The sequence below is a fragment of the Sciurus vulgaris genome (genome assembly GCF_902686455.1).
Source record: "Sciurus vulgaris genome assembly, chromosome: 5".
Taxonomy (NCBI): Eukaryota; Metazoa; Chordata; class Mammalia; order Rodentia; family Sciuridae; genus Sciurus; species Sciurus vulgaris.
This window is the reverse complement of record NC_136465.1, coordinates 177,106,084-177,132,966: the sequence shown is the minus strand read 5'-3', so window position 1 is coordinate 177,132,966 and position 26,883 is coordinate 177,106,084. Positions and strand designations below refer to the sequence as shown.

The window sequence follows — 26,883 nt, the reverse complement described above, 5'->3', positions numbered from 1 at the left end:
CGCGGGGCCGGCTCGCGCGGGGCGTCAACAGCCCCGGTTGCCGGGGAACGCGCTCCCGCCGCACGTCCTCTCGCGAGACTTGGCCAGGCTTCCCGCGCTTTCCCGCCGGCGCGTGCGGACGCGGCTGAGGCGCGGAGCCAGCCATGGGCCGCCTGGACCTGCTGCTCGTGGAGAACTTCAAGTCCTGGCGGGGCCGCCAGGTCATCGGCCCCTTCAGGAGGTTCACCTGCATCATCGGCCCCAACGGCTCGGGTAACCGCGCGTCGGGCGGGCCGTGGCCGGGCCTGAGGGGCCAGCGGCCACGCGGCCGGCCTGGGCGACCCTCGCCCCTTCCCCGACAGGGACCCCGGGCGACCCTCGCCTCTTCCCCGACAGGGACCCCCGGCCACCCACCACTCCAGGGACCTCGCTGCCCGCGGCCCCGCTTTCCGCCGCACTTTGGCACAGCCTGCGGTCCAGCCCCTCGTCCCGGCCCCTCGTCCCCGGCTCCTCGTCCTCCCGCGCCTCGTCCCCGGCCCCTCGTCCTCCCGTCCCTCGTCGCTGGCCCCTCGTCCTCCCGCGCCTTGTCGCCGGCCCCTCGTCCTCCCGTCCCTCGTCGCTGGCCCCTCGTCCTCCCGTCCCTCGTCGCTGGCCCCTCGTCCTCCCGCGCCTTGTCGCTGGCCCCTCGTCCTCCCGTCCCTCGTCGCTGGCCCCTCGTCCTCCCGTCCCTCGTCGCTGGCCCCTCGTCCTCCCGCGCCTTGTCGCTGGCCCCTGTCTCGCGTCCCCAGCCCCTCGTCCCCGGCTCCTCGTCCCCCCACCCCCGCCGCCTCGTCCTCTGCGTCCCGCTGTGGCCTCTCCTTGCCCTGGACCTCCCTGCCCGCCTCCCTGGTCACCATCTCGTGCAACTGAAGCAGAGGCGACATGCACGCGCTCACTGCCCGAGGAGCCTGAATGGCCATGTGACTCCGAGGAGCCTGTGACACGGGAGTGCAGTGACAGCGACCCCAGCTTCGGGCCCTTTCTAGTCTCCTGGCGCCACCCTTTTCGCTGGGCCCTGTCGCATGGCCCTCGTCCCTTCTCATACTGAGGAAACGGGTTCTGAGGAACCCGAGGACTCACTTGCCAGGCGACCCGTGAGCGGCCAGCCCAGGCCTGGGCTGGGAGGAGCGGAGGCCGAGCAGGTGGCGAGACTGGAGAGCCCCTGGGCCCGGCCTTGGGTCTCGCTCTCCTTAGGCTGTTTAGTTCAGAAGCCAGACTTGAAGTTGAAAAGTAACGTGGGCTCGGTAAACTCGCCAGGAAACGTGCTGTTCTGACAGCGAAGTCGAGGGTGTGATTAGTGTGCAGCTGCTGCAACGTGGCTGTCGTCGCATCCCAGTAGCTGCTGTTTAATGTTTTCTTTTGCACTGATATGTGAAAGAACACCTGAGCTTAGAAATACCCACATATTTAAAGTTTCCTTAGGTGTTCTGTGAAATCTTGACTGTTAACCAAAAAAAAAAAGATACGGAGCCAGGTGCAGTAGCACTCACCTGTAAACCCACCGACTCCAGAGTCTGAGGCAGGAGGATTGCAAGCTCAGGGCCAGCTTCCCCAACATAGCCAGGTTCTAATCAACTAGCAAGATCCTGTCTTAAAATTAAAAATAAAAATGACTGAGGATGCAGCTCAGTGGTAAAGCACCCCTGGGTTCAATCCCCAGTACCAAAAAAAAAAAAAAAAAAAAAAAAAAAAAAAAAAGAAAAGAAAAAGAAAAAGACATTGAAAACACGATTACTATAGACACTTGTCCTCTTACCCTGACTAACCCCTACACTAGGCCCATCATCAGTTTTCACTTGTTTGTTTGTTTTTTTTTTTTTTTTTTTTGGTACCAGGGATTGAACCCAGAGCCGCGTAACCACTGAACCATATCCATCCCCAGCCTTTTTTATTTTATTTTATTATTTTGAGACAGAGTCTTGGTAAGTTGCTGAGGCTGGCTTTGAACTTGCAATCCTTCTGTTTCACCCCCAACCCCAGCAGGAATTACAGGTGTGTGCCACTGCACCCAGCTCACCTTTTAACTGGTGATTATATGAAGTGTGCTTAGTTGTGTAGCTTTCAGTCATGTGATGCTTGGAATAAGTATTTGCACAAAGTCTTGAACTTCAGTCAGTCTGAATTGTGTGCCCATCACCATTCAAATCCTGTTAAAGTAGCGTTTTAAATCCTTTTAAGTTAGTGCTAAACTTAAGTGTAAAAGTAATTGTTTCTTTTCTTAATTTAAAAATACATATTGTGGAGCTAGGCATGTAGTTCAGTGGAAAAACACTTACCTAGCATGTGCAAAACACTGGGTTCCATCCCCAGAACCACATGCATGCAGATATATGTTATAATTAAAAGCCTATTCTAAGATTTTTGTGAAATGTCTTTACAAATTTTCTGGTCCCTGCCTGAATCCACCTGTTATGGAAGGTCAACTCCCTTTTTGAGAATTACTAGTAACCTAGAGATTATCCTTGAAGCACAATGAAAATGTCTGGTATACTTATTTGGGGATTTTATTGATTTTATCTAGGCTGTTCACATTTTTTTTTCTTTTGCTATATGAAGTCCAAACTCAATATGGTCCTCATCCATGATTAATTTAATGGGTGATATTTCATTTACACTAATTTGGACTCTCCTTAGTAGATCTTTTTAATCTCATAGAAATACTGGCACATTCAGATTTTGTTAAATGACTGATCACTTATACTTTAGTTTGATTGGACATTCTTTTGTAATAAATTCCTATTGTTACCACCTGCCAAAGTGATGGTCCTATTTGTTCTAAGTAACTCTTAATTTTGTTTTCTTGTGGGTAGAGGAAAAATTGTAGGGTTTTGTTTGTTTGTGTTTTTGTTGTACTGGAGATTGAACTCAGGGTCACTCTACCACTGACCTACATCCCCAGACCTTTTTATTTTTTATTTTGAGACAGGGTTAAGACAGCTAAGATGCCCAGGCTGCTCTTGAATTTGTAATCCTCTTGCCTTGGCCTCCTGGGTCACTGGGATTTTAGGTGTGTGCCAGTGCACCTGGTGAAAAGTTTTAGTGTTAATTTCATGTTTTTTATTCAGTTAGTTTCAGCATGGGTTGCATATGTATAATGCTAGGAACAGAAAAAGATACACAGTAAGGAACTTTTGTTTCTAAGGTATGAAAGTATAAGAAAATAACACACTAGTTGAAATAGAGGCCAAATAACACATTTATGAAACTTCAAGCAAGGAAAATAAATCATCCGATTTGAGGAGGTATCAGTAGGAAGAGGTATGTATGGAGAAAGATTTCAAAGAGACGATGGCATTTGAGCTGAGCTCAAAGTATATTTTTCCAGGATTTGTAAACATATATTTGTGGAACTGTTAATGATCCTCATTGAATAAATGTAGTACGTTTATTTAAGGAAGCAGCGGGATGTAAAGGTGGAATCCCTTTGGGTAAGTCCTTTGCCAGAGTGGAGTTTGTATTTAACTTTCTGTAAAAATAAATGTTAGCCTTTGAAAGAGTTTAGTAGGGAAATGCCAGTGTGTGTGAGTCTAAGACTACCTTTGAACATGTGCTCTGTTCCTATCCCCTCCTCAAGTCTTCACTTTTCTCAGTATTATGTTTTGAATTATTACTTTTTTGCATTGGATAATTTTCATTGGCATACATACATGTCCTAGTGACACTGATTTTTTTAAAAAATCTCATGCTTCATGGGCCCCTCAGTTATTGGCTGCCCCTCCCTCAGATCTAATCATTGGGGTGCCCCTAGGAACATATCCTCTATGTTCTTTCTTTCCCCAGTAATTTTATGAATCTCACACCTTCATGAATCATCCTTATGCTGATGATTTTAAAAGTTCTATCTCAACTTTATTACACTCTCCTTTGTGCCAGATTAATATCCAACAATTAGTTTGCTGTTCCTCTAGACATCCAAAACAGTACTGCCACTCCCACCCACCCCACCAAAAACCAAACCTGTTCTTTCCTGGCCTTTACCAGCCCAGTTAGGGGCACCGTTTACTCATTAATTTAGAGACCACAGCCTAAGAACAATTCTGGATTCCTCTTAACTTTTATACCCAACTGTCCTCATCCAACCATCCATAAATCCTATGTCTCTACCTCTAAAACACATTCAGAATCCAGTTACTTCTTGCCGTTCTCCAGTATTGTGATGTAGTTAAAGCTGTTAGATTGGCATCGATTACTGCTGTAATAGTTGACTATTGCCATAACCTAACAGTCTCTCTGCTTCTATTCTTGTCTATTCATAATCTGTCCTGAGAAATTAGAGTGAGCACTTTTTTTTTTAATCAAAGCACCACCCCCCTCAGTTTAAATCTTTCTAGTGGCTTGCCCTTGTGCTTAGAATAAAATCCGTATTTCTTACCATGAACAAAGTCCTTATAATATGGTCACTGTATTTCTCTGCTCTAATATTCTCTTTCCCTACATTTACTCTGGTTGGGTCAGAACTTCTTTTGCCTTCCTTGCACAGACCAGATTGATTTCCATTTCAGAGTCTTAGCATTTACTAGTCCTTGGGCTTAGAATGTTTTTCTCCCAGGGTTTCTTTCACATGACTGCTGTTTTGAGTTCTCCTTCATCCTTGATACATTCTATCACAACCAATATATTACCAATCATGGCAGTTATACTTTTTGGGAGAGTGTGCTGGAGATCAAGCCTAGAGCTTCATACATGCTATGCAAGTGTTCTACCACTGAGCCACATCCTCAGCCCCCATTCTTCCTTCTTAATAACCCCATCCTCTACTCTGTTCCCAGGGCTATTGCTTTATTTCAGACTCAGAATGTCTTCCTAGAGTTAACGTAATAACTTCTTATCTAAGTTTCCTACCTCTCATCTTACCCAACTTTTAACCCATGTGCTGTGTTACCAGAGTAACTTTTATTTGTTCCTGCAAGAAATAAGATCCATTTTATTTTCTTAATAGATAAGGAAAAGGCATTTGACAGAATTCAGTGTCCATTCCCATCAGTATGTTTTCTCTGGACAGTTTGAATTTCAAGTGAGTTTTTCCCCTATATTTTCCCAGTTTCCTTTATTGCATAAATTTTTAATCAGGAAAAAAAAATGTCATTTTAAAATCCCATTTTAGGCTAGGCACTGTGGCTTACATTGTGATCCCAGCTACTTGAAAGGCTGAGCAAGTTCAAGGCCAGCCTGGGCAACTTAGTGCATGGACCCTGTCCCAAAATAAAAAGGTCTGGGGATGTAGCTTAGTGATAGAGATCCCTGGGTTCAATCCCTAGTACTAGGAAGAAATATTTAAAACCCATTTTAGATAATCTATTACAGCTGTTGAATTGTTAAAATATTTTATTATTATAAAAGTAATATATAGTTGTGAAACATTAAAAAGTAAACAAGAATAAAAAGTAAAAACATTTCCACAATTCAGTTATTACTGCCCTAATCACTTGGGGTATATCCATACAGATTCTTTTAGGCAAACTTTTTAAAAATGAAAATGAGATGTTATCGAAGTATTATTTTATAATTGATTGTTCTCAGGGAGTTATCTTCAGCTTTTTCAGTAAATGTTCAGTTCATCTGATGCACACCTCAAATTCAGATTTCCTCAACTAACTCCAAAACATTCTTCTTAAAAAAAATTTTTTTAGTTGCAGATGGACACAATACCTTTATTTGATTTATTTAGATTTTTATGTGGTGTTGGAGATGGAACCCAAGTGCCTCACACATGCCAGGCAAACGCTCTACCACTGAGCCACAACCGCAGCCCCTCCAAAACGTTCTTTTCCCAAACTTTTTCCCAACTCAGAACCACATATTGCATCTGACTGTGACATCCCTTAAATCTCTTAATTTTTAGCACAGTGCTTTTATTTATTTATTTTTAATTTAAAAAAATTTGTAGTTGTAAATGGACAGAATGCCTTTATTTTTGTTTATGTGGTGCTAAGGATGGAACGCAGTGCCTCACATGTGCTAGGTAAGCACTCTACCTCTGAGCTACAACCCCAGCCCATGGAGCTTTTATTTATTTATTTAAATACTTTTTTAGTTCGATCCCCAGCACTGAAAAAAAAAAAAAATAGAAGGGCATCTAGGTTGGTTGCACAATCTAGCTATTGTGAATTGAGCTGCTGTAAACATTGATGTGGCTGTGTTACTGTAGTGTGCTGATTTTAAGTCCTTTGGGTATAAACCGAGGAGTGGGATAACTGGGTCAAAAGGTGGTTCCATTCCAAGTGTTCTGAGGATTCTCCACACTGCTTTCCAGAGTGGGTGCCACAATTTGCAGTTCCACCACCAGTGTAAAGTGTGCCTTTTTCCCCACATCCACGCCAACATCTGTTATTCTTTGTGTTCTTGATAATAGCCATTCTAATTGGAGTAAGATGAAATATTAGAGTTGTTTTAATTTGCATTTCTCTAATTACTAGAGATGTTGAACATTTTTTCATATATTTATTAATTGCCTGTATATCTTCTTCTGTAAAGTGTCTTGTCCACTTCCTTGGCCCATTTATTGACTGGGTTCTTTGTATTTTTGGTGTAAAGTTCATTAAGTTCTTTATAAATTTTGGAGATTAGTGCTCTGTCTGAAGTGTGTGTGGAAAAGATTTTCTCCCACTCTGTAGGCTCTCTTTTCACGTTATTGATTGTATCCTTTGCTGAGAAAAAGCTTTTTAGTTTGAATCCATCCGATTTATTGATTCTTGCTTTGATTTCTTGTGCTTTGGCAGTCTTGATAAGGAAGTCTGATCCTAAGCCAACATGATGAAGATTCAGGCATACTTTGTCTTCTATTTGGTGCAGGGTCTCTTGTCTAATTCCTAAGTCCTTGATCCATTTTGAGTTGAGTTTTTTGCAAGATGAGAAATAGAGGTTTAATTTCATTTTACTGCATATGGATATCCAGTTTTCCCAGCAACATTTGTTCAACAGGCTATCTTTTCTCCATTGTATGTTTTTGGCTCCTTTGTCTAATATAAGGTAACTGTATTTATGTGGGTTCATTTCTGTGTCTTCTATTCTGGTCTGCCTGTCTGTTTTGGTGCCAATACCATGCCGTTTTTTGTTACTATTGCTCTGTAGTATAGTTGAAGGTCTGGTATTGATACCTCCTGCTTCACTCTTCCTGTTCAGGATGGCTTTGGTTATTCTGGGTCTTTTGTTCTTCCAGATGAATTTCATGATTGCTTTCTCTATTTCTATGAGGAATGTCATTGGGATTTTAATTGGAATTGTACTGAATCTGTATAGCACCTTTGGAGGTATGACCATTTTGATAATATTAATTCTGCCTATCCAAGAACATGGGAGATCTTTCCATCTTCTAAGGTCCTTCTTCAATTTCTTTAGTGTTCTGTGGTTTTCATTGTAGAGGTTTTTCACCTCTTTTGTTAGATTATTCCCAAGTATTTTACTTTGGGGGGTCTATTGTGAATGGAGTGGTTTTCCTAATTTCTCTTTCTGAGGATTCATCACTTATGAATAGAAATGCATTAGATTTATACATATTGATTTTATATCCTGCTATTTTGTTGAATTTATTTATTAGGTCTAGAAGTTTGCTGGTGGAGTGTTTTGGACCCTTTAAGTACAGAATCATGTCATTGGCAAATAGTGACAGCTTGAGTTATTCTGTTCCTATTTGTATCCCTTTAATTTCTTTGGTCTGTCTAATTGCTCTGGCTAGTATTTCAAGGATGATGATGAATAGAAGTGGTAAAAGAGGGCATCCCTATCTTGTTCCAGTTTTTAATGGGAATGTTTCCAGTTTTTCTCCATTTAGAATGATGTTGGCAGTGGGCTTAGCATAGACAGCCTTTACAATGTTGAGATATGTTCCTAGTGTCCCAATTTTTTCTAGTGTTTTAAGCATGAAGGGATGCTTTATTTTATCGATGCTTTTTCAACATTTATTGAAATAATCTTATGATTCTTAAGTCTATTGATGTGATGAATTATATTTATCAATTTCCAGATGTTGAACCAACCTTGCATCCCTGGGATAAACCCCATTTGATCATAGTGCATTATCTTTTTAATATGTTTTTGCATGTGATTTGCCAGAATTTTGTTAAGGATTTGGCATCTATGTTCATCAGGGATATGGGTCTAAAATTTTCTTTCCTTGATGTGTCTTTGTCTGGTTTTGGTATCAGAGTGATACTAGCTTCATAGAATGAGTTTGGAAGGGTTCCCTCCTTTTCTATTTCTTGGAATACTTTGAGGAGTATTGCTGTTAGCTCTTCTTTGAAGGACTTACAGAATTTGATTGAGAATCGGTCTGGTCCTGGGCTTTTTCTTGGTAGGCTTTTGATGATTTCTTCTATTTCATTGCTTGAAATTGATCTGTTTAAATTGTGTATGTCTTCCTGATTCAGTTTGGGAGGGTCATATGTCTCTAAAAATTTATCAATGTCTTTGATATTTTCTATTTTGTTAGAGTATAGATTTTCAAAGTAGCTTCTTATTATATTATGTATTTCAATGGTGTCTGTTGTGATCTTTCCTTTTTCAACATGAATTTAGTAATTCGAGTTTTCTCTCTCCTCCTCTTTGTTAATGTGGCTAAGGGTTTATCAATTTTGTTTACTTTTTCAAAGAACCAACTTTTTGTTTTGTCAGTTTTTTAAATTGTTTCTGTTGTTTCAGTTTCATTGATTTCAGCTCTGATTTTAATTATTTCCTGTCTTCTACTATTTTTTGTGTTGATGTGCTCTTTTTCTAGGACTTTGAGATATAATATTAGATCATTTATTTGTTGACTTTTTATTTTTTTAATGTATGAGCTCAATGCAGTGAACTTTCCTCATAGTACTGCTTTCAGAGTGTCCCAGAGATTTTGATATGTTGCCATTGTTCTTGTTTACCTCTAAGAATTTTCTTATTTCTTCCCTGATGTCTTCTGTTATCATTGCATCATTCAATAGCATATTATTTAGTCTCCAGGTGTAGGAGTAGTTTTTGTTTTTTATTTTATTATTGATTTCTAATTTCATTCTATTATGATCTAATAGAATACAAGGCAGTATCTGTTTTTGTTTTTTTTTTTTTTTGTATTTACTAATGGCTTCTTTGTGGCATAGCATATAGTCTATTTTAGAGAAGGATCCATGAGCGGCTGAGTAGAAAGTATATTCGCTTGATGATGGATGAAATACTCTGTATATGTTCATTAATTCTGTATCATTGGTTGTATTATTTAGTTCTATAGTTTCTTTGTTCAGTGTTTGTTTGGAGGATCTGTCCAGTGGTGAGAGCAGTGTGTTAAAGTCCCCCACTATTATTGTGTTTTGGTTTATTTGATTCTTAATATTGAGAAGGGTTTGTTTGATGTACATAGATGCTCCATTGTTTGGGGCGTAAATATTTACTATCGTTATGTCTTCCTGATTTATGGTTCCCTTAAGCAGTATGAAATGTCCTTCTTCATCCCTTCTGACTAACTTAGGTTTGAAGTCCACTTTATCTGATATGAGAAGGGAGACCCCTGCTTTTTTACTGAGTCGATGTGCATGGTATGTTTTTCCCCATCCTTTCACCTTTAGTCTGTGGATGTCTTTTTCTGTGAGATGAGTGTCATATTGTTGGGTCTTTCTTTTTAATCCAATCTGCCAGTCAATGTCTTTGGATTAATGAGTTTAGGCCATTAACATTCAGGGTAATTATTGTGATATGATTTGTATTACTGGTCATTTTGGCTTATTTTTGGTTTTTAACTTGACTTGCTTTCTCCTTTGTTTGGCTTTTCCTTTAGGGTAGTTCCTCCCTTTGCAGACCTACATTGTTGTTTTTCATTTCCTCCTCATGGAATATTTTGCTGAGAATGTTCTGTAGCACAGGCTTTCTATTTGTAAATTCTTTTAACTTTTGTTTATCATGGAAGGATTTTATTTCATCATCAAATCTGAAGGTTAGTTTCACTGGGTATGGGATTCTTGGTTGGCAACCATGTTCTTTCAGAGCTTGAAATATGTTGTTCCAGGCCCTTCTAGCTTTTAGGTTCTGGGCTGAGAAATCTGATATCCGTATTGGTTTCCCCCTATATGTAATTTGATGCTTTTCTCTCGCAGCCTTCAAAATCCTGTCTTTATTTTGTATGTTAGACATTTTCATTATAATGTGCCTTGATGTGGATCTGTTGTAATTTTGTGCATTTGGTGTTCTGTAAGCCTCTTGTATTTGATTTTCCATTTCATTCTTCAGGTTTGGGAAATTTTCTGATATTATTTTGTTGACCAGGTTGTTCATTCCTTTGGTTTGTTTCTCTGTGCCTTCCTTAATGCCAGTAATTCTTAAATTTGATCTTTTCATGATATTCCATAGTTCTTAGAGGTTCCATTCATGATTTCTTATCATCTTCTCAGTTTGGTCAACTTTATTTTCAAGATTAAATATTATGTCTTCATTGTCTGACATTCTGTCTTCCACGAGATCTAGTCTGTTGGTGATGCTTTCTATTGAGTTTTTAAGTTGGTTTATTGTTTTTTATTTTAAGTATTTCTGTTTGTTTTTCCCCAGAATCTCTCTCTTTATTGAAATGCTCTTTTGCTTCCTGCATTTGCTCTTTTAACTGTTTATTGGAGTGATCATGCATTGCCTGTATTTGCTCTCTTATCTCATCTTTTGCTTCACGAATCATTTTAATTATGCAGATTCTAAACTTTTTCTGTCATTTCTACTGCCATGCTGTCATTGGATTCTATCAAAATAGCATCTTGGTTTGTTAGGGACACTTTCTTCCCCTATTGTTTCATATTGTTCTTTCTGTATTTCCCCTCTAGCAGTGAAGATGTGAGATTGAAGTTTCCCCTCTGCATGCCTATTGTGACCCTGCAGGTTTCCAGTACCTCTCCTTTGAGTGGGGGATCAATATTAGCAGCACCCAGTACAAGCCATATGCAGCCAGATAGCCCCTATAAAAGACTTTAACAGTATTGTAATAAACAGGATGAGTTCGATTATTATTTACAGTATGTCTAGTGGTAGATGAAGAGGATGGGTAGGGGTGTAGGATGTAAGTAAGTAAACAGAAGTACCTGTCAAAGAACCTTCAGTCTCCTGTTAAGTGTCTCAGGAAGGGAGCCGCCCCTCCAATGATGATGGCCACCCCCTCAGGAACAATTCAAAATGTCTCCACCAGCCTCCAGAGAACCTGGGGAGCTACAGCACAGGTGTGCCAATGGGAGATAGGGTCTGAAAAATCTTTACAAAACTTATTTGAAAAAGTTATTCCTAAAATTCTTTAGTGTCTTTCATAATCTTCAGCATACAATTCAGTTCCTTTAATATGACATTATAATTATACAAAAATAACTTTCTCAGATTTCTCTTATTCCAAAACATGTAAGCTCTTTTCCTCCCACATTGAATTATTTGTGTTCTTATCAGAATGGTACCGTGCTCTCTCACCATGTTATTCTGTTTCCTGGGATGGAATATTTACCTTCAGCACCTGCCTCTCCAAACTTCTAATTATCCTTTAAAACAGCCCAGAATTGTCTCTTGGGAAAGCCAACTCAGAGCCTCCAACCATGAGTTCTTCTAAGTGCTTCAGTGGTACTTTATGTTCATTATTCACTGGGCATGACAACTGTGTTTGCAGGGTAGGAACAAAATGGCTGGCTAACACCAGATTGTGACAGTGTACTTTTCTTGTAAGGGTTATAGCAGAGGGAACTTACTGTACCTAATTCAGGTAGACAGGACTCTTTCTGACTGATTGTTGTGAATCTCCTGTTTTCAGGAGAAACTATTCCATGTGGGGATTTACCTGCTTTCTCAAAGTTTCAGTTTGATTATGTGGCACTTAGCATGAGTGACTCCATTTTGGTTTGGTCTTATGTGCTGATGCCTAGTGTAGGAGGCCAGTTCAAAAGTATGACTTTCCCTAAAGTTTAACAGTAAAAGCTGTATTTTGGTTTTTAGCCCCAGTCCTTATAGCAAAGTACCTGATAAATAGATGTTCAGAAAATGTTTGTAGGATGAATGAATAAATTTTAGGGGACAAGAGATCATAGGTCAAGGAGTCTACCAGAGGGGGCTTGCACTAGTAGGTATGGTAAAGAAAGGAATGGGGGAGAAGTGTGGAGTTGGAATCAAAAGGCACTTAGAAAATCATATGATTTTTGTATTTTATAATACTTGGTTCATCTTTATCAAGTGATGGCAGCCTAAAACAGAACTCCTCTAAAATCATTATTTTCCTGATGTTACTTTTAAATTATTCATAGCAGAGGTCCCCAATCTGACCTTTACAGAATTTGGTGTGGTTTGTTAGTTTACTCATTCTTTTCAGCAGAGGGTATTCGATTGTTAAGCTCGCACTAACTGGCAGGCCTGCACTGAATGTTTCCTGAGCATCTTATCTGAAGTTGCCTGCTATTTCATCACTTAGTGTATTTCTCCATGATGCTTATTACAGTATATAATTCTTTTTTATTGTCTCCCTTGACAAAATATATGACCTTTATTAGTCAGAGACAACAATAATTGAAAGATTGGATTTGCATGGGGAAGTATTTAGAAAGATTTTAAATAAGGACTGACAAAAAAAATTTGTTTAGCTGTGTTACTGTCAGCCTTGATTATTCAGTGAATGTTATTTTGTCCTATAGGTACTTATAGTAGCTCTCCTGTGCAGATTATCAGTTAACCACCCCCCTAAAAACATGTTTCGTACCTATTAACTGATACTCAGCTAAATAAATTTGCAGGATTTATTATCTTTTTAGAAAGATCCTAAACCTCTAAAGCTAAACCATATTTCTAGTGACTGACAGTATTACTTTTTCTTTATTCATATTACTTTCTCCCTTTTGGCACTGAAAATTCAAATTGCTTTGTAGATATGATTATAGATCCCTAATGTGAAAAAGGAACAAATAATTAAAGCAGGTAATAGTGCATTGACTTTGCATCTTGGAAATTTTCAGGAAGAAAATTTCAGCTCATGGTTGGATAACAAGTTTACCATTGGGGTGGGAATCCCCAAGGCTACTCCCAGGTTTGGTGGTTTGATAGGAGGACTCAGGACTCAGCATATAGTTATACTCAGGAATATTATTTATTACAGTGACAAGATACAAACCCCACTCAGCAAAGGAAACAGGTATGCTGGGGAAAGCCTGAGAAAACCAGGTGCAAGATTCTTAGAGTTCTCACCCATCGAAATCAGTGCTTACTTCTCTACCAACAAATTCACATGTTGAAATGATGCCTACCAAGGAACCTTGCCAAAAACTCAGTGCCCATGGATTTTGATAGATGGTCACATCCTCTGCCTAGAGCACCTAAATTCCAGACTCCTATAAAGAAAGCACATATTCAGCATAAGTCATATTGTTTGCACAAACAGTTTAGGCATGGTGAGCCATTTTTACCAGGGAATTATAGAAACTCTCCCCAGGTCTAAACCTAAGTCCTTGGATGCCAGCCAACCTTACAAGCAGGCCTTCAAAGGGTAGCATTCTCATGTCTACCATGTAGCTGTTGTAGCCCCCCTATCACCCCACTCAGGAAGATAAGACAACATGATATAACCTTTGGGAAGATCCCGAGTTTAGTTAGCTTTTCTTTCTTTTTTCTTTTTTTTTTTTTTAAGTGAATGTTTGGTGCTATACAAATGCTTGAGATGATCATTTCCATATTTATAAAACAGGGATCACTGAAATTCAGAGATGTTAAATGATTTGCCCTGGAATAGTACCTAATGGGAAAGAGCTGGAATTTAGATCCATGCTTTTATTTTGTTAAACTTAGACCTCTTAATGCTCTGCCTTAGCTGCTTGGAAGAAACAACTGATCTTCTTAGAACTTCTCAGCCATACATTTTGCATCTCAAGGAGACAGAACTACTTAGATGTGTTTTGGCTATATTTCACTTTGGTTGGGAGACCTGATTTCTTTGGTCTCAGGCAAGGCTTCTTATCCAAAGACTGAATACCTTTCTCTCTTTTCTTTTCCAGGAAAATCTAACGTAATGGATGCACTTAGTTTTGTAATGGGGGAGAAAACAGCTAATTTAAGAGTGAAAAATATTCAAGAACTTATTCATGGAGCACATATTGGAAAACCAGTTTCTTCTTCTGCAAGTGTAAAGATTGTGTATGTGGAGGAAAGTGGAGAAGAGAAGACATTCGCAAGAATCATTCGAGGTATCTTTGCCATTTGGTTTTTGAGGAGCAAGTCAAAGGGCCCACTTTCCTGTGTGACTGTTCAACTGGCAGCATGAGCTAGAGGCTTTTTTTCCTTAGAAGCACATGACAACCTATTTTATTCTTCGCTAAGACTTTCTTAAGCAGATAGGCTTACTTATTCAGGTATCTCCTGACAAACAGCCTTTTTTGTTTCGTTTCATTTTGTTTTGTTTTTTTTGAGGGATGGGTACCAGGGATTGAACTCAGGGGCACTTGACCACTGAGCCATATCCCCACCTCTATTTTGTATTATTTAGAGACAGGGTCTCACTGAGTTGCTTAGTGTCTCCGTTTTGCTTAGACTGGCTTTGAACTGGGGATCCTCCTGCCTCAGCCTCCTGAACCACTGGGATTACAGGCATGTGCCACTCTGCCCAGCCAAACAGCATTTTTGTATCTGGATATTTGGTTAAGATAAAGGAGCGAGCCCACCTGTAAGAAGTCGTGAAAGTTCTTCCTCAGGTTCTTCATCTGTATTATTGATAAGCTAATTGTTTGCATGTTTTTGGTTTGTATAGATAGTTTTTCTCTATCATGAAAAAGCAACTTGAGCAAAATGTTTTAGTTTGTTCTTTATGATTTGTTTATGAATCCCATGTTCCCTGAATAAGCAAAAAATAGTCATTTATATACATTTTTTATTGTATTCTAGGATTTTATAGAGCCTCTGTAAATAGGTATGTATTTTATTGTTTTCAGTTGTTGTAGTTTTTATTGTGGTTCACTACAACAATTTTAATGTGCAAATACTGTCTTATTACCTTTCTCCAAATTCAGTCACAGCTTGAATTTAGGTTCTAGAAATGCCTATTATTTACTTGTACCTTAATGAGTAATTGAATATTTTACCACTTTATCACCTAGACATATGCATTGGCTAGTTAATCTGTTTAGTTTTTTGAGATAGGGTTTCAAAACAAATAACCTGGGTTGTTGTCCGGGTGGGCTGGCCTCAAACTTCTGGGCTCAAATGATCCTCCTGCCTTAGCCTCCCAATGAACTGAGGGTACAGGCCATGCTACTGCCCCTGGCCTTTCTTTGGATTTTTTTTTTTAATCTTTTTTTAAAATAAAACTTTTTTTTTTAGTTGCAGACAGACACAATACCTTTGTTTTGTTCATTTATTTTTTTATGTGGTACTGAGGATCAAACCCAGTGCTTCACATGTCAGGCAAGCACTCTACCACTGAGCCATAACCCCAGCTCCTCTTTGGATCTTTAACTTCTAAAACTTTCATCTAAGAATTCTGTTTCCTCCCCTATTTAAAATTGAAATGCTTCCCATACAAAAGCTTCCATCTGCTTTCCAGCTCTCTTACTTCTTCACAGTTAGCCACTGGGTCACATACTATTTATTTTACTTGCATATCTCATTTTTGTTTGTATCCCTGACTAGGATATAAGCTCCTTAAGATCAGACTTTGGTCTAATTTGTTTGTCATTATAAAATATTCCTTGGTATGTAATAGATGCTTGGTCTTTGCATTTATAAACAGGTAAGTTATTGCATGACTGGTCCTTTCAGTAAGAAAAATATTTTGTAGCAGCTTTTATTCTTCTATTTTAGGGGGATGCTCAGAATTTCATTTTGATGATAACCCTGTGAGTCGTTCTGCTTACATAGCAGAGTTGGAAAAGATAGGCATAATAGTCAAAGCTCGGAACTGTCTAGTTTTCCAGGTAAGTAGCTGCCGTGGTTGGTTTGGTTCATTGTTTCCAAATGACATCACTGTATTTTACATATTGTGCTCTGCCATTTTAATAGGGAACTGTAGAGTCTATTTCCATGAAAAAACCCAAAGAAAGAACCCAATTTTTTGAGGAAATCAGCTCTTCAGGAGAGCTTATAGGAGAATATGAGGAAAAGAAAAGAAAGTTACAAAAAGCTGAAGAAGATGCACAATTTAATTTTAATAAGAAAAAAAATGTAGCTGCAGAGCGCAAGCATGCAAAATTAGAGAAAGAAGAGGTAAGGTGTCCTGAAAATGTATCCAGTTAAGTAAGTGTTGGGTGTGAAAGCTTTCTGTTAAAATTGCTAGGTATGGGCCTGGCATACCAAGAATGTTCCTCTTATAATATAAAACAAATGAAGCCTGATACTTTTTTTTTTTTTTTTTAAATAGTGGTACTAGGGGTTGAACTCAGGGTCTCATTCATGCTCAGACAGTGCTCTACCACTGAGCTATATCCCCAGCCCTTCTTTTTAACTTTGTTTTGAGACAAGATTTCACTGAGTTGTCCAGGCTGTCCTCAGAGTTGGAATCCTCCTGCCATAAGGATTACAGACAAGTTTAAGGCCAGCCTACGCAACTTAGCAAGACCTTATCTCAAAATAAAAAACAAAAGGGGCTGGCTGGGGTTGTAGCTCAGTGGTATAATGCCCCTGGGTTCAATCCCTAGTACCCCAAAACAAAACTAAACCTGTGATAGCCTTGTTAGTTTTTATCAGCAGAAAAATTACTTCTTGCTGTAATTTTACCTGGAATCATTAACTTAAAGTTGCTTGCTCGGAACCCTATAATCATGAAGTCTTTTAGTTTACAACTGAGGAAGCTAATATCAAGCTGATGGAAGTTGACAAGTTGATGGATTTGCCATACTCACAGGTCAAGACAATAGAATGAGGACCCAGATTGGCAGGTGCTCCTTGACTATTATTATCACCATAACACTAAGGGCATGAATACAAAATCATTTACTGGTTTAGAAATGTACACAGAACTCCTTTTCAAATAATGCAATTTTGGGAATAATACTGTTTCTTAATGACATAAATGAAAATTCATTAGCCATTGAGTGTTGGTGTAATAGGTTCATGAAAGGTCAGCTTAAGTATTCTTCTTTTTAACTTCTGTTGAATTATACTGTTTTTATAGGCAGAACGTTACCAAAGTCTCCTTGAAGAACTGAAAATAAACAAGATACAGCTGCAGCTTTTTCAACTTTATCATAATGAGAAAAAAATTCATTTTCTAAACACTAAGTTAGAGCATGTGAATAGGGATTTGAGTGTCATAAAAGAGTCTCTTTCTCATCATGAAAACATAGTTAAAACCAAGAAAAAGGAACATGGAATGCTAACTAGACAACTACAACAAACAGAAAAAGAATTGAAGTGAGTTTTTAAAAATAGGTATTAATGTTTGCATTTTATGTAGATTGATAGAGCAAATAAAGATATGTGACAACTTTGAAAGTTGACTTTTTAAAATGAGTTTTTTTACTTTGAAATACTTTTAATTTACATAAACATTATCAAGATAGTATAGAAAGTTCCCACATTCCCTCTTGCAGTTTCTCCTTTTATTAACACCTACAGCTGTGTGCCACATTTGTCAGAATCAATAAACCGATTTTGACACATTATTATTCATTAAAGTTTATACTAGTCATATTTTCTTAGTGTTTGCTTCACGTCCTTTTTCTTTTTTTTAATAGTTTTTTAGATGTTGATAGACCTTTATTTTATTCATTTATTTATATGCAGTGCTGAGAATTGAACCCAGTGCCTCACACATGCTAGGCAGGTGCTCTACCACTGAACCACAACCCCAGTCCCCATGTCCTTTTTCTGACCTAGAATATCACATTAAATTTAGTTGTTTCCTTGGGCTTCTCTGGACTCTACAGTTTCTCACACTTTATCTTGATTTTGATGAGCTTAACAGTTTTGATTATTTGTCCAGAATTTTTGAAGAATGTCCCTTAATTGGGATTTGTCTAATAGTTTCTAATAACTAGACTGGCATTATGGGTTTTAGGGAGGAAGACCACAGAAGTAAAATGCCATTCTCATCTCATTATATCAGGGTATCAACATATGTTCCATGACATATATCCTGTATCATAATATCAACATGACATCACTGTTCATGTTGACCTTCATCACCTGTTCAAGATAGTACTTGTCAGCTATCTCCATTATGTAGTTATTCCCCTTCCAACTCCCCTGCCTTTCAACATTATTGTAATCTTTGGAAGGAGGTCACTGTGCATGGCCCACACTTAAGGGCAGATTATCTGCATAATTTATTTGGAATTCTGCACAGGAGATTCATCTCCTATTTATTCAATTATTTAGATCCATATGGATTTAGAGATATTTTACATCTGGAGTTAATAATCCAATCCTATATTATTTATTTTTACCTAGATCCAGCTGTGGCAATTGAGAACTCTTTGAGTTGGTTCCTGTGTCCATTCGACATATCCTCGTAATCGTGATTGTTTTTTGGTGTTTGGGGTGCACTCCTTCACTTTCTGGCAGTACAGTATGCACCAGACTTGTTCTATATGAACCAGACCTAGCATTAGTCTGCCCAGCAGGTCTGAGCCTGCCCTGGGCCTAGAACCAGTCATTTCTCCAGAGTCCTGGCTTCTTTTTTTTGAGAATGCTACTAGAACCAACATGTGCATGCTAGTTGTGTTTGTTGCTCCTGAGGTGTCTTTGCTTCTAGGCTTTCTCAGCTAACAGAATTAGGGAATGTATGTATGTATACTAACTTTTATATATTCACACTTCTGTAAATACTTCCACATATAACAGCCTGTATCTGTATTAAAATAAACATGAATTTATACTGATACTTCCCAACTGTAATCTATTACCACATGGATCATTCTTCCTTATAGCTATCTATCACTTCCCTTTCAACAGTGAGAAAAATTGACTTCCACTATTAGCCATCCATTTGTTTGTTTCCAGTGATCATGGGCAGCAGTATCTGAAGGACTAACCCTACCCTGGTGGAAGCAGTTTTATAACAACGTGTAGTACTTGTGTAACCTTCTAGTTTTCTTACAGACTCCAAAGTTATTTAGACCCCTACTTTTTTCTCCCACTCTTTCAATACACGTGTTTCCTGTATTTGTTAGATTCTTTTGTTGTGTTCTATATTTCATCTAGTATCCCTCGGTCTCCCAAGTGATTTTTTAAAAATTTGTTCACGTTAAGGTTCATTCTTGGTGCTGTAAGTTCAATAGTTTTTGGTGGATGCATTATTTACCCACTCTAAAAATGCCCATGCTTCTGACCTTGCCCAATCTCTGACAACCACTGATCTGCTTAAGTCTCTGAAATTTAAATTTTAGAGTTTAGTTTTGAATGTGACTTATCAAAAGAAATTCCCTTTATATATAAAAAAAATTATTTTTTTTTAAAGCAAACTTTCTTTTTCCCTTTAAGGTCTCTTGAAGCACTTTTAAATCAGAAGAGGCCTCAGTACATTAAAGCCAAAGAAAACACCTCTCACCACCTCAAGAAATTGGATGTGTCTAAGAAATCAATAAAGGACAGTGAAAGACAGTGTTCCAAACAGGAAGATGACATAAGATCCCTAGAGACAGAACTGGTTGATTTAGATAGTGCTTGGAGAAATTTTGAAAAGCAGATTGAGGAAGAAATCTTACATAAAGGGCGAGACATTGAACTGGAAGCTAGTCAGGTGAAAAAGTCAACAGAGGAGATCTTTTTAAATCTTGTTTCTTTTTTAAATTAGAAGTCATTAAAGGATAACCTCATATTTTAAGAGATTATCCTTGGAATGTAAATTATGAGATTTAAAATTTTCATCTATATATGGAATCTAAATTTGGTCTTTAAACTATTTTCTCTTTATGTGATTAGATGGTGGTGTGAATTTATTGAAGTCCTAGAAAATGAGGTTACCTGGTATAATTTTATAATAAAAGTTAGATAATTCAGTTATTTTAAGGTAAAACTATTTTCTGTTATATAAAAACTTAAAAGATAAGAGATGTGGTTTTAAAGGGATTTAATTTTCAGGAGGGAAACTTATTACTTAAGGTGATTTAAAATGTTAAGTGATGAATTAATATCTAACAGTACAGTAGGCAAGATTTAACAATAGTCAACCAGGACCAAATATCCAAAAGTACATAATGGAGTTTTCCAACAGTCTCTCAACCAAATTCTTAGCATTTATCTCTTCCATTAATTTTTATGATAATCAACATCACTATATATATATATATACAGTAATTGTGACTATATCAGTAGAAAAGATGTATAATTTTTCTCTAGATCCCTTTAAGATTTTCTGGCAGAAACTTTATTATATAATGAGTTTGTTTTGAATATTTTGTTGCTCTAAAGAGTGTGGAGGCTTTTATATTATGTTTACATGTTTTACCTGGAGAATTATGATCTAATTTATATAAAACTTTCTGATAGCTTAATTACCTGGTAGTACAGGATGTCATACAAAGAATTTTCTCATGCTTTAAGTGAGTTGGAATGTTTCAATGCTGTTTTACAGCTGGATCGTTATAAGGAACTCAAGGAACAAGTAAGAAAGAAAGTAGCTATAATGACTCAGCAACTGGAAAAACTGCAGTGGGAGCAGAAGGCAGAGAAAGAAAGACTGGCTTTTGAAAAGAGGAGGCATGGAGAAGTTCAGGTACTCGTGGGCTTTGCAGTAATGATTTAGAATTATTCTAAATGAAATTTTATTTCCTTCACTCTTCAACATGTAAATGAATTTAGATCAAACATAAGTAATTTTTAAAATTCTGAGAGGGTGGGCCCTTAAATTCAATCCCTAGCATGGGGGTTGGGGTGAAGCCATCTGGATTATCTGTTGTGTTGCTTAGTGTTATTATTTAGGTGCTCTTTTATGGTTAAAATAAGAGTAGACAGGGGCTGGGGTTTTGGCTCAGGTTGAGCACTTGCCTGGCATGTGTGGGGCACTGGGTTCAATTCTCAGCACCACATATGAATAAATGAATAGAATAAAAGTCTATCAACATCTAAAACAATATTTTAAAAAAAGAATAGACAGTGCTGTCATTCATGTATTCAGTAAGCGTTTCTTTGCATCTGTGGAGTGATGGGCATGGTCAGAAGATACAGTCTCTGTTCTTCTTATGTGTATTTTAATCCAGGGGGTTTTAGGGAAGGATAGATGTAGGGACAAAATAAGTAGAATAATAGAGATAAATGTAGATTTGTTTGAAAGCATTAAGGATCAATACATTTGGCCCTCCATATCTGTGGGTTCCACATTCATGGGTTCAGCCAACTGAGGATTGAAAATATTTGAGGAAAAGATGTGTGTTTACTGAACATTAACAGATTTGGGGGTTATTATTCCATAAACAGTATATGATAAGAGCTATTTACATAATATTTATGCTGTATTAGATATTATAAATATTCTTGAGAGGATTTAATGTTTACAGGAGGAGATATGCAGATTGTATGCAAATACTGTGTTATCTTATATAAGAGACTTTTATCTCCAGATTATGGTAACCAGAGTAGATTCTGGAACCATTCCCCCATGGATTCAAAGGATGACAATAACCCAAGAAAAACTAGTTATTCTATATCAGGAGTAACTATCAAGACAGCATTATTGTGTCCTACCTCAGCATAAGGCATTGTTGGCTTCCAGCTGATCTTGTTCTTTATTTAATGTGTGTTATCTCAATAAATAACTGAGTTATTAATCCCCTGGGTTGATTTTTCACTGGTAAAATATGGATAGGTACATCTTCCTCATGGTGATGAGCAGATTGAATAGATTCTTCATGATCCTCTTTTTTTTTTTTGTGGTGTTGGGGATCGAACCCAGGGCCTCATGCTTGCAAGGCAAGCACTCTACCAACTGAGCTACCTCCCCATCCCCAATGATCCTCTTTATAAAGACAGAAAATTGGGTCATAAAATTATTACTGTGGTACATCAACAAAAATAACAATTCATTACATATATAGAGTCTCTGGGCCATCCTGATACTATAATGTAGTGTGTATCTGAATATACCATGTACCAAGCACAGCCGTAAACCCAATTTATTTACCTTACAAGGTATATGTTAGTATTATTAAATTTCCATCCTTGTTTTTCCTCTTGCCTGTACTCACTGTCTTCTAGATCTGTCATCACACAGATTTTGTTTGTTTGTTTGTTTGTTTGTTTTGGTCATGGGGGGTTTACTGGGGCTTGAACCCAGAGGCTATGTCCCCAGCCCTTTTAAAATTTTTTATTTTAAGAAAGGATCTCACAAAGTTGCTTAGGGCCTCAGTTAGTTGCTGATGCTGGCCTTGAACTTGCAATCCTCCTGCTTCAGCCTCCCAAGCTCCTGGGTTTACAGGTGTGTGCTACTATGCCCAGTGTCACCCAGCTTTAAGTACCACACCGAAAATTTTCATCACCTGCTCAGACCTCCACTCTTCTGTATATCCAGCTGATTGCTCAGCATCTCCATTTGGATATTGAATAGACATCTCAACCTTAGATCCCAAACTGAACTTCTAGTCCTCCCACCCAGATCTCTCCACGGTAGTCGTTACATCAAAGCCCTTATATGGCTTATGTGGACGTACATGATCTGCTTTCCCCTCTTACCCCCATTTTTCTCTTCTTATTTTTTCCTCCTGCTCTGTGATCTGGTAGTCCTGGCCTCCTGGAACATTTCAGACATGTTTCTGCTTGAGGGCCCTTGCATTGCTCATTTTTTTCCTCTGGATTATGCTTTCCTACATTTCTTCATTTTCAACTCCCTTGCTCTTGCAAGCCTTTGCTCAAATGTTACCTTTAGGGTGTCATTCCCACTGTTCTCTCCTTTCCCTGCTTGTCTATCCCATGGCATTAATCTCCTAACAGTATTGCCTTTACTTGCTTTATTTGCCTTTCTTCACCCTTAGAAGGTGAATTCCACAGGATGTAGATTTTTATCTGTTGCATCGAAGCACCTACAACAAAAGCACGTGATGGTTAAGTTATATGACTGAGCTAGTAAGTTGCAGGAACTGGGATTTGCTTTCAACACTTTATTCTACAGTGTATCCCTAACTCTTCCACTACAATGTATTTTTATGATCTGGCAGATGAAAATACAAATATGCAAAGTTCGTGTGACAGTACTGTGAGTAGAAGAACCAGTAGAAGAGCATGTTTGTGTAAGGAAGAGCTTTTGTATAATTGTATAATTTACATCTCATTATAAAATTATACACTGGTTTCTGAAAATACACATTGCACATTTTTGCCTCTGTGTATGTTGATTTCTTTTTGAGATAACCTACTCATCTGTTCAAGTTAGATTCCATAGTTACCCACACCACCAAACCTTCACTAGCCCTCCTTTTCTCCCTACCTTACTACAGAATAAAAAACACATATGATGTCTTCTTTTTATAATTACTCGTTGCTCTTAATCTGCAACTAAGGGCTATTATCAGATTGTACAAAAATTATAGGTAATTAGTTCAGCTCTATCAAATTGGAAGCTTCTTAAAGGCAGGATACATAATTATGTCCATTGTAACCCTTTCATGTACCAAGTTCGGTCAACTGGAACACCTGTCTCTCAGCCTTTACTCTGGTCACTTCCCAGACATGAAGCCAGCTGGGGACTATGATGCTCCCTCTGTCCAGTTTCACTTCTTATGGTTTCAGTTATCCATGGTCTGCCATTGTCCAAAACCATGAAATTCCAGAAATAACTCATAAGTTTTAAATAACTTTTATTGTACTATAGTTATAATTGTTCTATTTTATTATTTATTGTATTAATCTCTTACCATGTCTAATTTATGCATTATTATAGGAAAAAATGGTATGTATAGAATTCAGTAGTATCTGGAGTTTTGGCATCCATAACATCTTAGTACACTCCCTCCTTACGCAAAGGGAGCCTTGTACTCCAGGATTTGGATTTAATGATAAAGGACAAATAGAGAAAGGCTTTGGGGAATCCTCCACTACACCTATTTGTTGCCCTACAGGTTCCTATGTTATTGTGACACTAAACCTCTACTGTAATTATTTACATAATTGTCTGTTTTTCCCACCAGACATTAGTCCTTGAGGGCAGAGACTATCCTATTCATTATCGTTCTCTAGTTGCTACCACATGGTATCCAGAGAATAAATATTTACTGATTGAATTGGTTTGAAGGACAGATAGGAGGAGATTCATAGGTATTTGAAAATAGTCCTCTTGGAGTTTGAATTTACTAGAGCAAAATCACTGGAGATCTAATATTTAGCAAATGGAAGAATCAGGATTTGAACCTAGATATGTGTGGCTTCAAAGCTCTCTATCACACTTCCTTTTCAAAATTAAAATTTACTGTCATAAACACTTTCATATATTTGATATAATTTATAACAAATTATGACATAGTAAGTTGAAGGAATGTGATTTTATTGGTTTGGAATTGCTATAATTGATTTCAGGTTTCATTTCCTATTTTAGGGAAATCTAAAACAAATAAAAGAACAAATAGAAGATCATAAAAAACGAATAGAGAAGTTGGAGGAGTATACAAAGACATGCATGTAGGTTGAGAGAAAACATCCTTGCAGCTTTTTTCTATCTCAGGGATCCTGTATATATCTCTGTGCATCAAATGAATGCCAGCTGTATATCAATATATTTTCATTCCATTGTTTTTCATTTCTTTATCGATTGTTAAAGATTATACGTAACCACATAATAAGTAAAATGCATAAATTTTGAAAGTATAAATGTTTAACAGTGGTGGAACTTAAATTCCCCAGTTAGGTTATGAGTTCTAATACAACCTACATATTATGTCACTGAAGATTTCTTTTTAATTGGTAAGCTCATAATGATGGTTAGTAAGTTCATAAAGATTGTTCTGGATATAGTAAGCTGTTCTTACTTTTTCCATATCCAGAAATATGTTTTTGAATCAACAAAGAATGATCAAAGGCTCTTTTGTCCATGTTTGATGTTAGACGTAATTTTTATCCTTTAAAAATTGATAGAGCACTACCATATTCTTCTGCAGTGGCAAAGAAGAGTGTGTTGCACCTGGTTTTTCTTTTTGCTATAATGCAGGGATTGCCTAAAAGAGAAAAAACAGCAAGAGGAAAGCCTTGTGGATGAAATCAGAAAGACAAAATCAAGGATGTCTGAAGTTAATGAAGAGCTCAATCTTATTAGAAGTGAGTTGCAGAACGCTGGAATTGATAACCATGAAGGAAGACGTCAGCAAAAGAGAGCAGAAGTTCTGGAACACCTTAAGAGACTCTATCCAGATTCTGTGGTAATTAGAATGCATAGTTAATTAAAACATGGCAGAGTGCTCTCGTTTGGTGAAAATATTCTTATTTGGCATTAGAAATATTATCATTATTATGAAGCAAAATTATTTAACTTTGTGTTTGACTCTATTTAAGCATCACAGTAAATAATTAGGGTGAGATGTGAATAACTTCCAGTTCATGTCTACAGATAAGTGACTTAGGGGGAGCATTTACTCGAACACAGTACCCACAAACACACATATGGCCAGTATCCCACATATGGCCATGAAGCAAACTCATGTTCTTCACAGTTTGTTTTTAAAAATAAATCTTTAGTAGTCATCATTTGCATTGTTTATTTTACAACTACTCTAGTATTGCTAAGTGTATTTCATTGCTCAAAATACAATGATGTCACCTCTCGTTTGGAGTGTTAGTCTCACAGCATCATTTCCTTTAGTTTCAGGAGTCTGGCATCTGACTCTTGTCATTAACATCAGTGTACCCTTGCCTGCTTATTTTGTGATGGCCTGTTTTCAGCATTTGGCATTGTTAATCATTGCTCTTATTTCAGAACACCTACAGTTGGCTTCCAGGGTACCACTCTCACGGTTTGCTTCCTGTCTCTCTGGACACCTATCTTCTCCTTTACCTCATCTTTTTTGATTTTCTGACTCTTACATGTTGTCTTTGACTTTTGGATGATGATAGGTATTATAAAGCTATGTCACAGAATCTCATTCCCTCAATTTGTAAAAAATAAATAAATAACAAAAACTAGTTTAAGGAAAACACTCAAAACAGCCAACAACCTAATGCCATGAATTTTTAAAAAATGGTGAATAAAAAAGACTGTAGTATACCATTGCTTGCTCCAAACTCTGCAGAAGCCAAATTGATGAATTGACTAATTTCTGAGAAATCTCACCCACCCAATACCTGTTAATTTAGCAAGAAGCAAATGCATGTATTTGTTTCCTTTTCCCCTTCTAACTGGAGGGAGTTAGATTTACAAACTGAATCAGAGAGTGTAAACCTAATGCTCTCTGATGGAAATAAAGACTTTGGGGCTTCTCATTAAGTTGAGAGACCTTTTAAAATCCCTTTCCCCAAAATGAGGTTTGTCTTCCTACCCCAAGGGAGAAGGATACTAATTTAAAACTCAGAAGAGTGAGCAGAAATAGGTAAGTAAAGTGTGTTCTTACAAAGCATTGACTGAGAGCTCACATGTGCCCCTGCCCTCCAAGTCCTTCAGTGATAGGGAAGTGATTAGGACAGGAAGTGGTTACTTGCTGCCCAGAGGAGATGGCATCTCAGTTCTGTGGGAAAGGAGTCTAGAAGTTATCCATTTGCTGCAGAGAGGTCTGGATAGAACTGCCCACATTACACAAAGCAAGGTAGAAAGGATCACCATGGCAGCTATAGGCAAGTATTCAAAAGAGAAAAAAACAATTTGAAAATATTTAGAAGCCAAAGAGCCTTGTCTACATAGTTACATATTATAAAACAAAATTCCCCATAAGTGTTTCTTTTTGAATATTTTTTAGGTGTTGATGGATCTTTTATTTTATTTATTTATATGTGGTGCTGAGATTCGAACCCTGTGCCTCATGCATGCTAGGCAAGCACTTTACCACTGAGCCACAACCCCAGCCTCCC

At 37.9% G+C, this 26,883-nt stretch overlaps 1 protein-coding gene across 2 annotated transcripts in view; it reads left to right on the top strand.

Annotated features, from left to right (window-relative positions):
* Window positions 1-143: 143 nt before the first annotated feature.
* SMC1B (structural maintenance of chromosomes 1B) overlaps window positions 144-26,883 on the top strand; it is a gene marked incomplete at its 5' end in the record, with an annotated part of 77,331 nt that continues 50,591 nt past the window's right edge. For both annotated transcript variants that reach the window (XM_079142578.1, XM_079142577.1), the window contains 9 exons: window positions 144-252; window positions 13,971-14,159; window positions 15,769-15,881; window positions 15,967-16,170; window positions 17,078-17,316; window positions 19,387-19,645; window positions 20,480-20,620; window positions 24,428-24,510; window positions 25,037-25,244. In XM_079142578.1, the coding sequence (XP_078998704.1) occupies window positions 144-252; window positions 13,971-14,159; window positions 15,769-15,881; window positions 15,967-16,170; window positions 17,078-17,316; window positions 19,387-19,645; window positions 20,480-20,620; window positions 24,428-24,510; window positions 25,037-25,244 (1,545 nt within the window). The remainder of the gene's footprint in view (window positions 253-13,970; window positions 14,160-15,768; window positions 15,882-15,966; window positions 16,171-17,077; window positions 17,317-19,386; window positions 19,646-20,479; window positions 20,621-24,427; window positions 24,511-25,036; window positions 25,245-26,883) is intronic.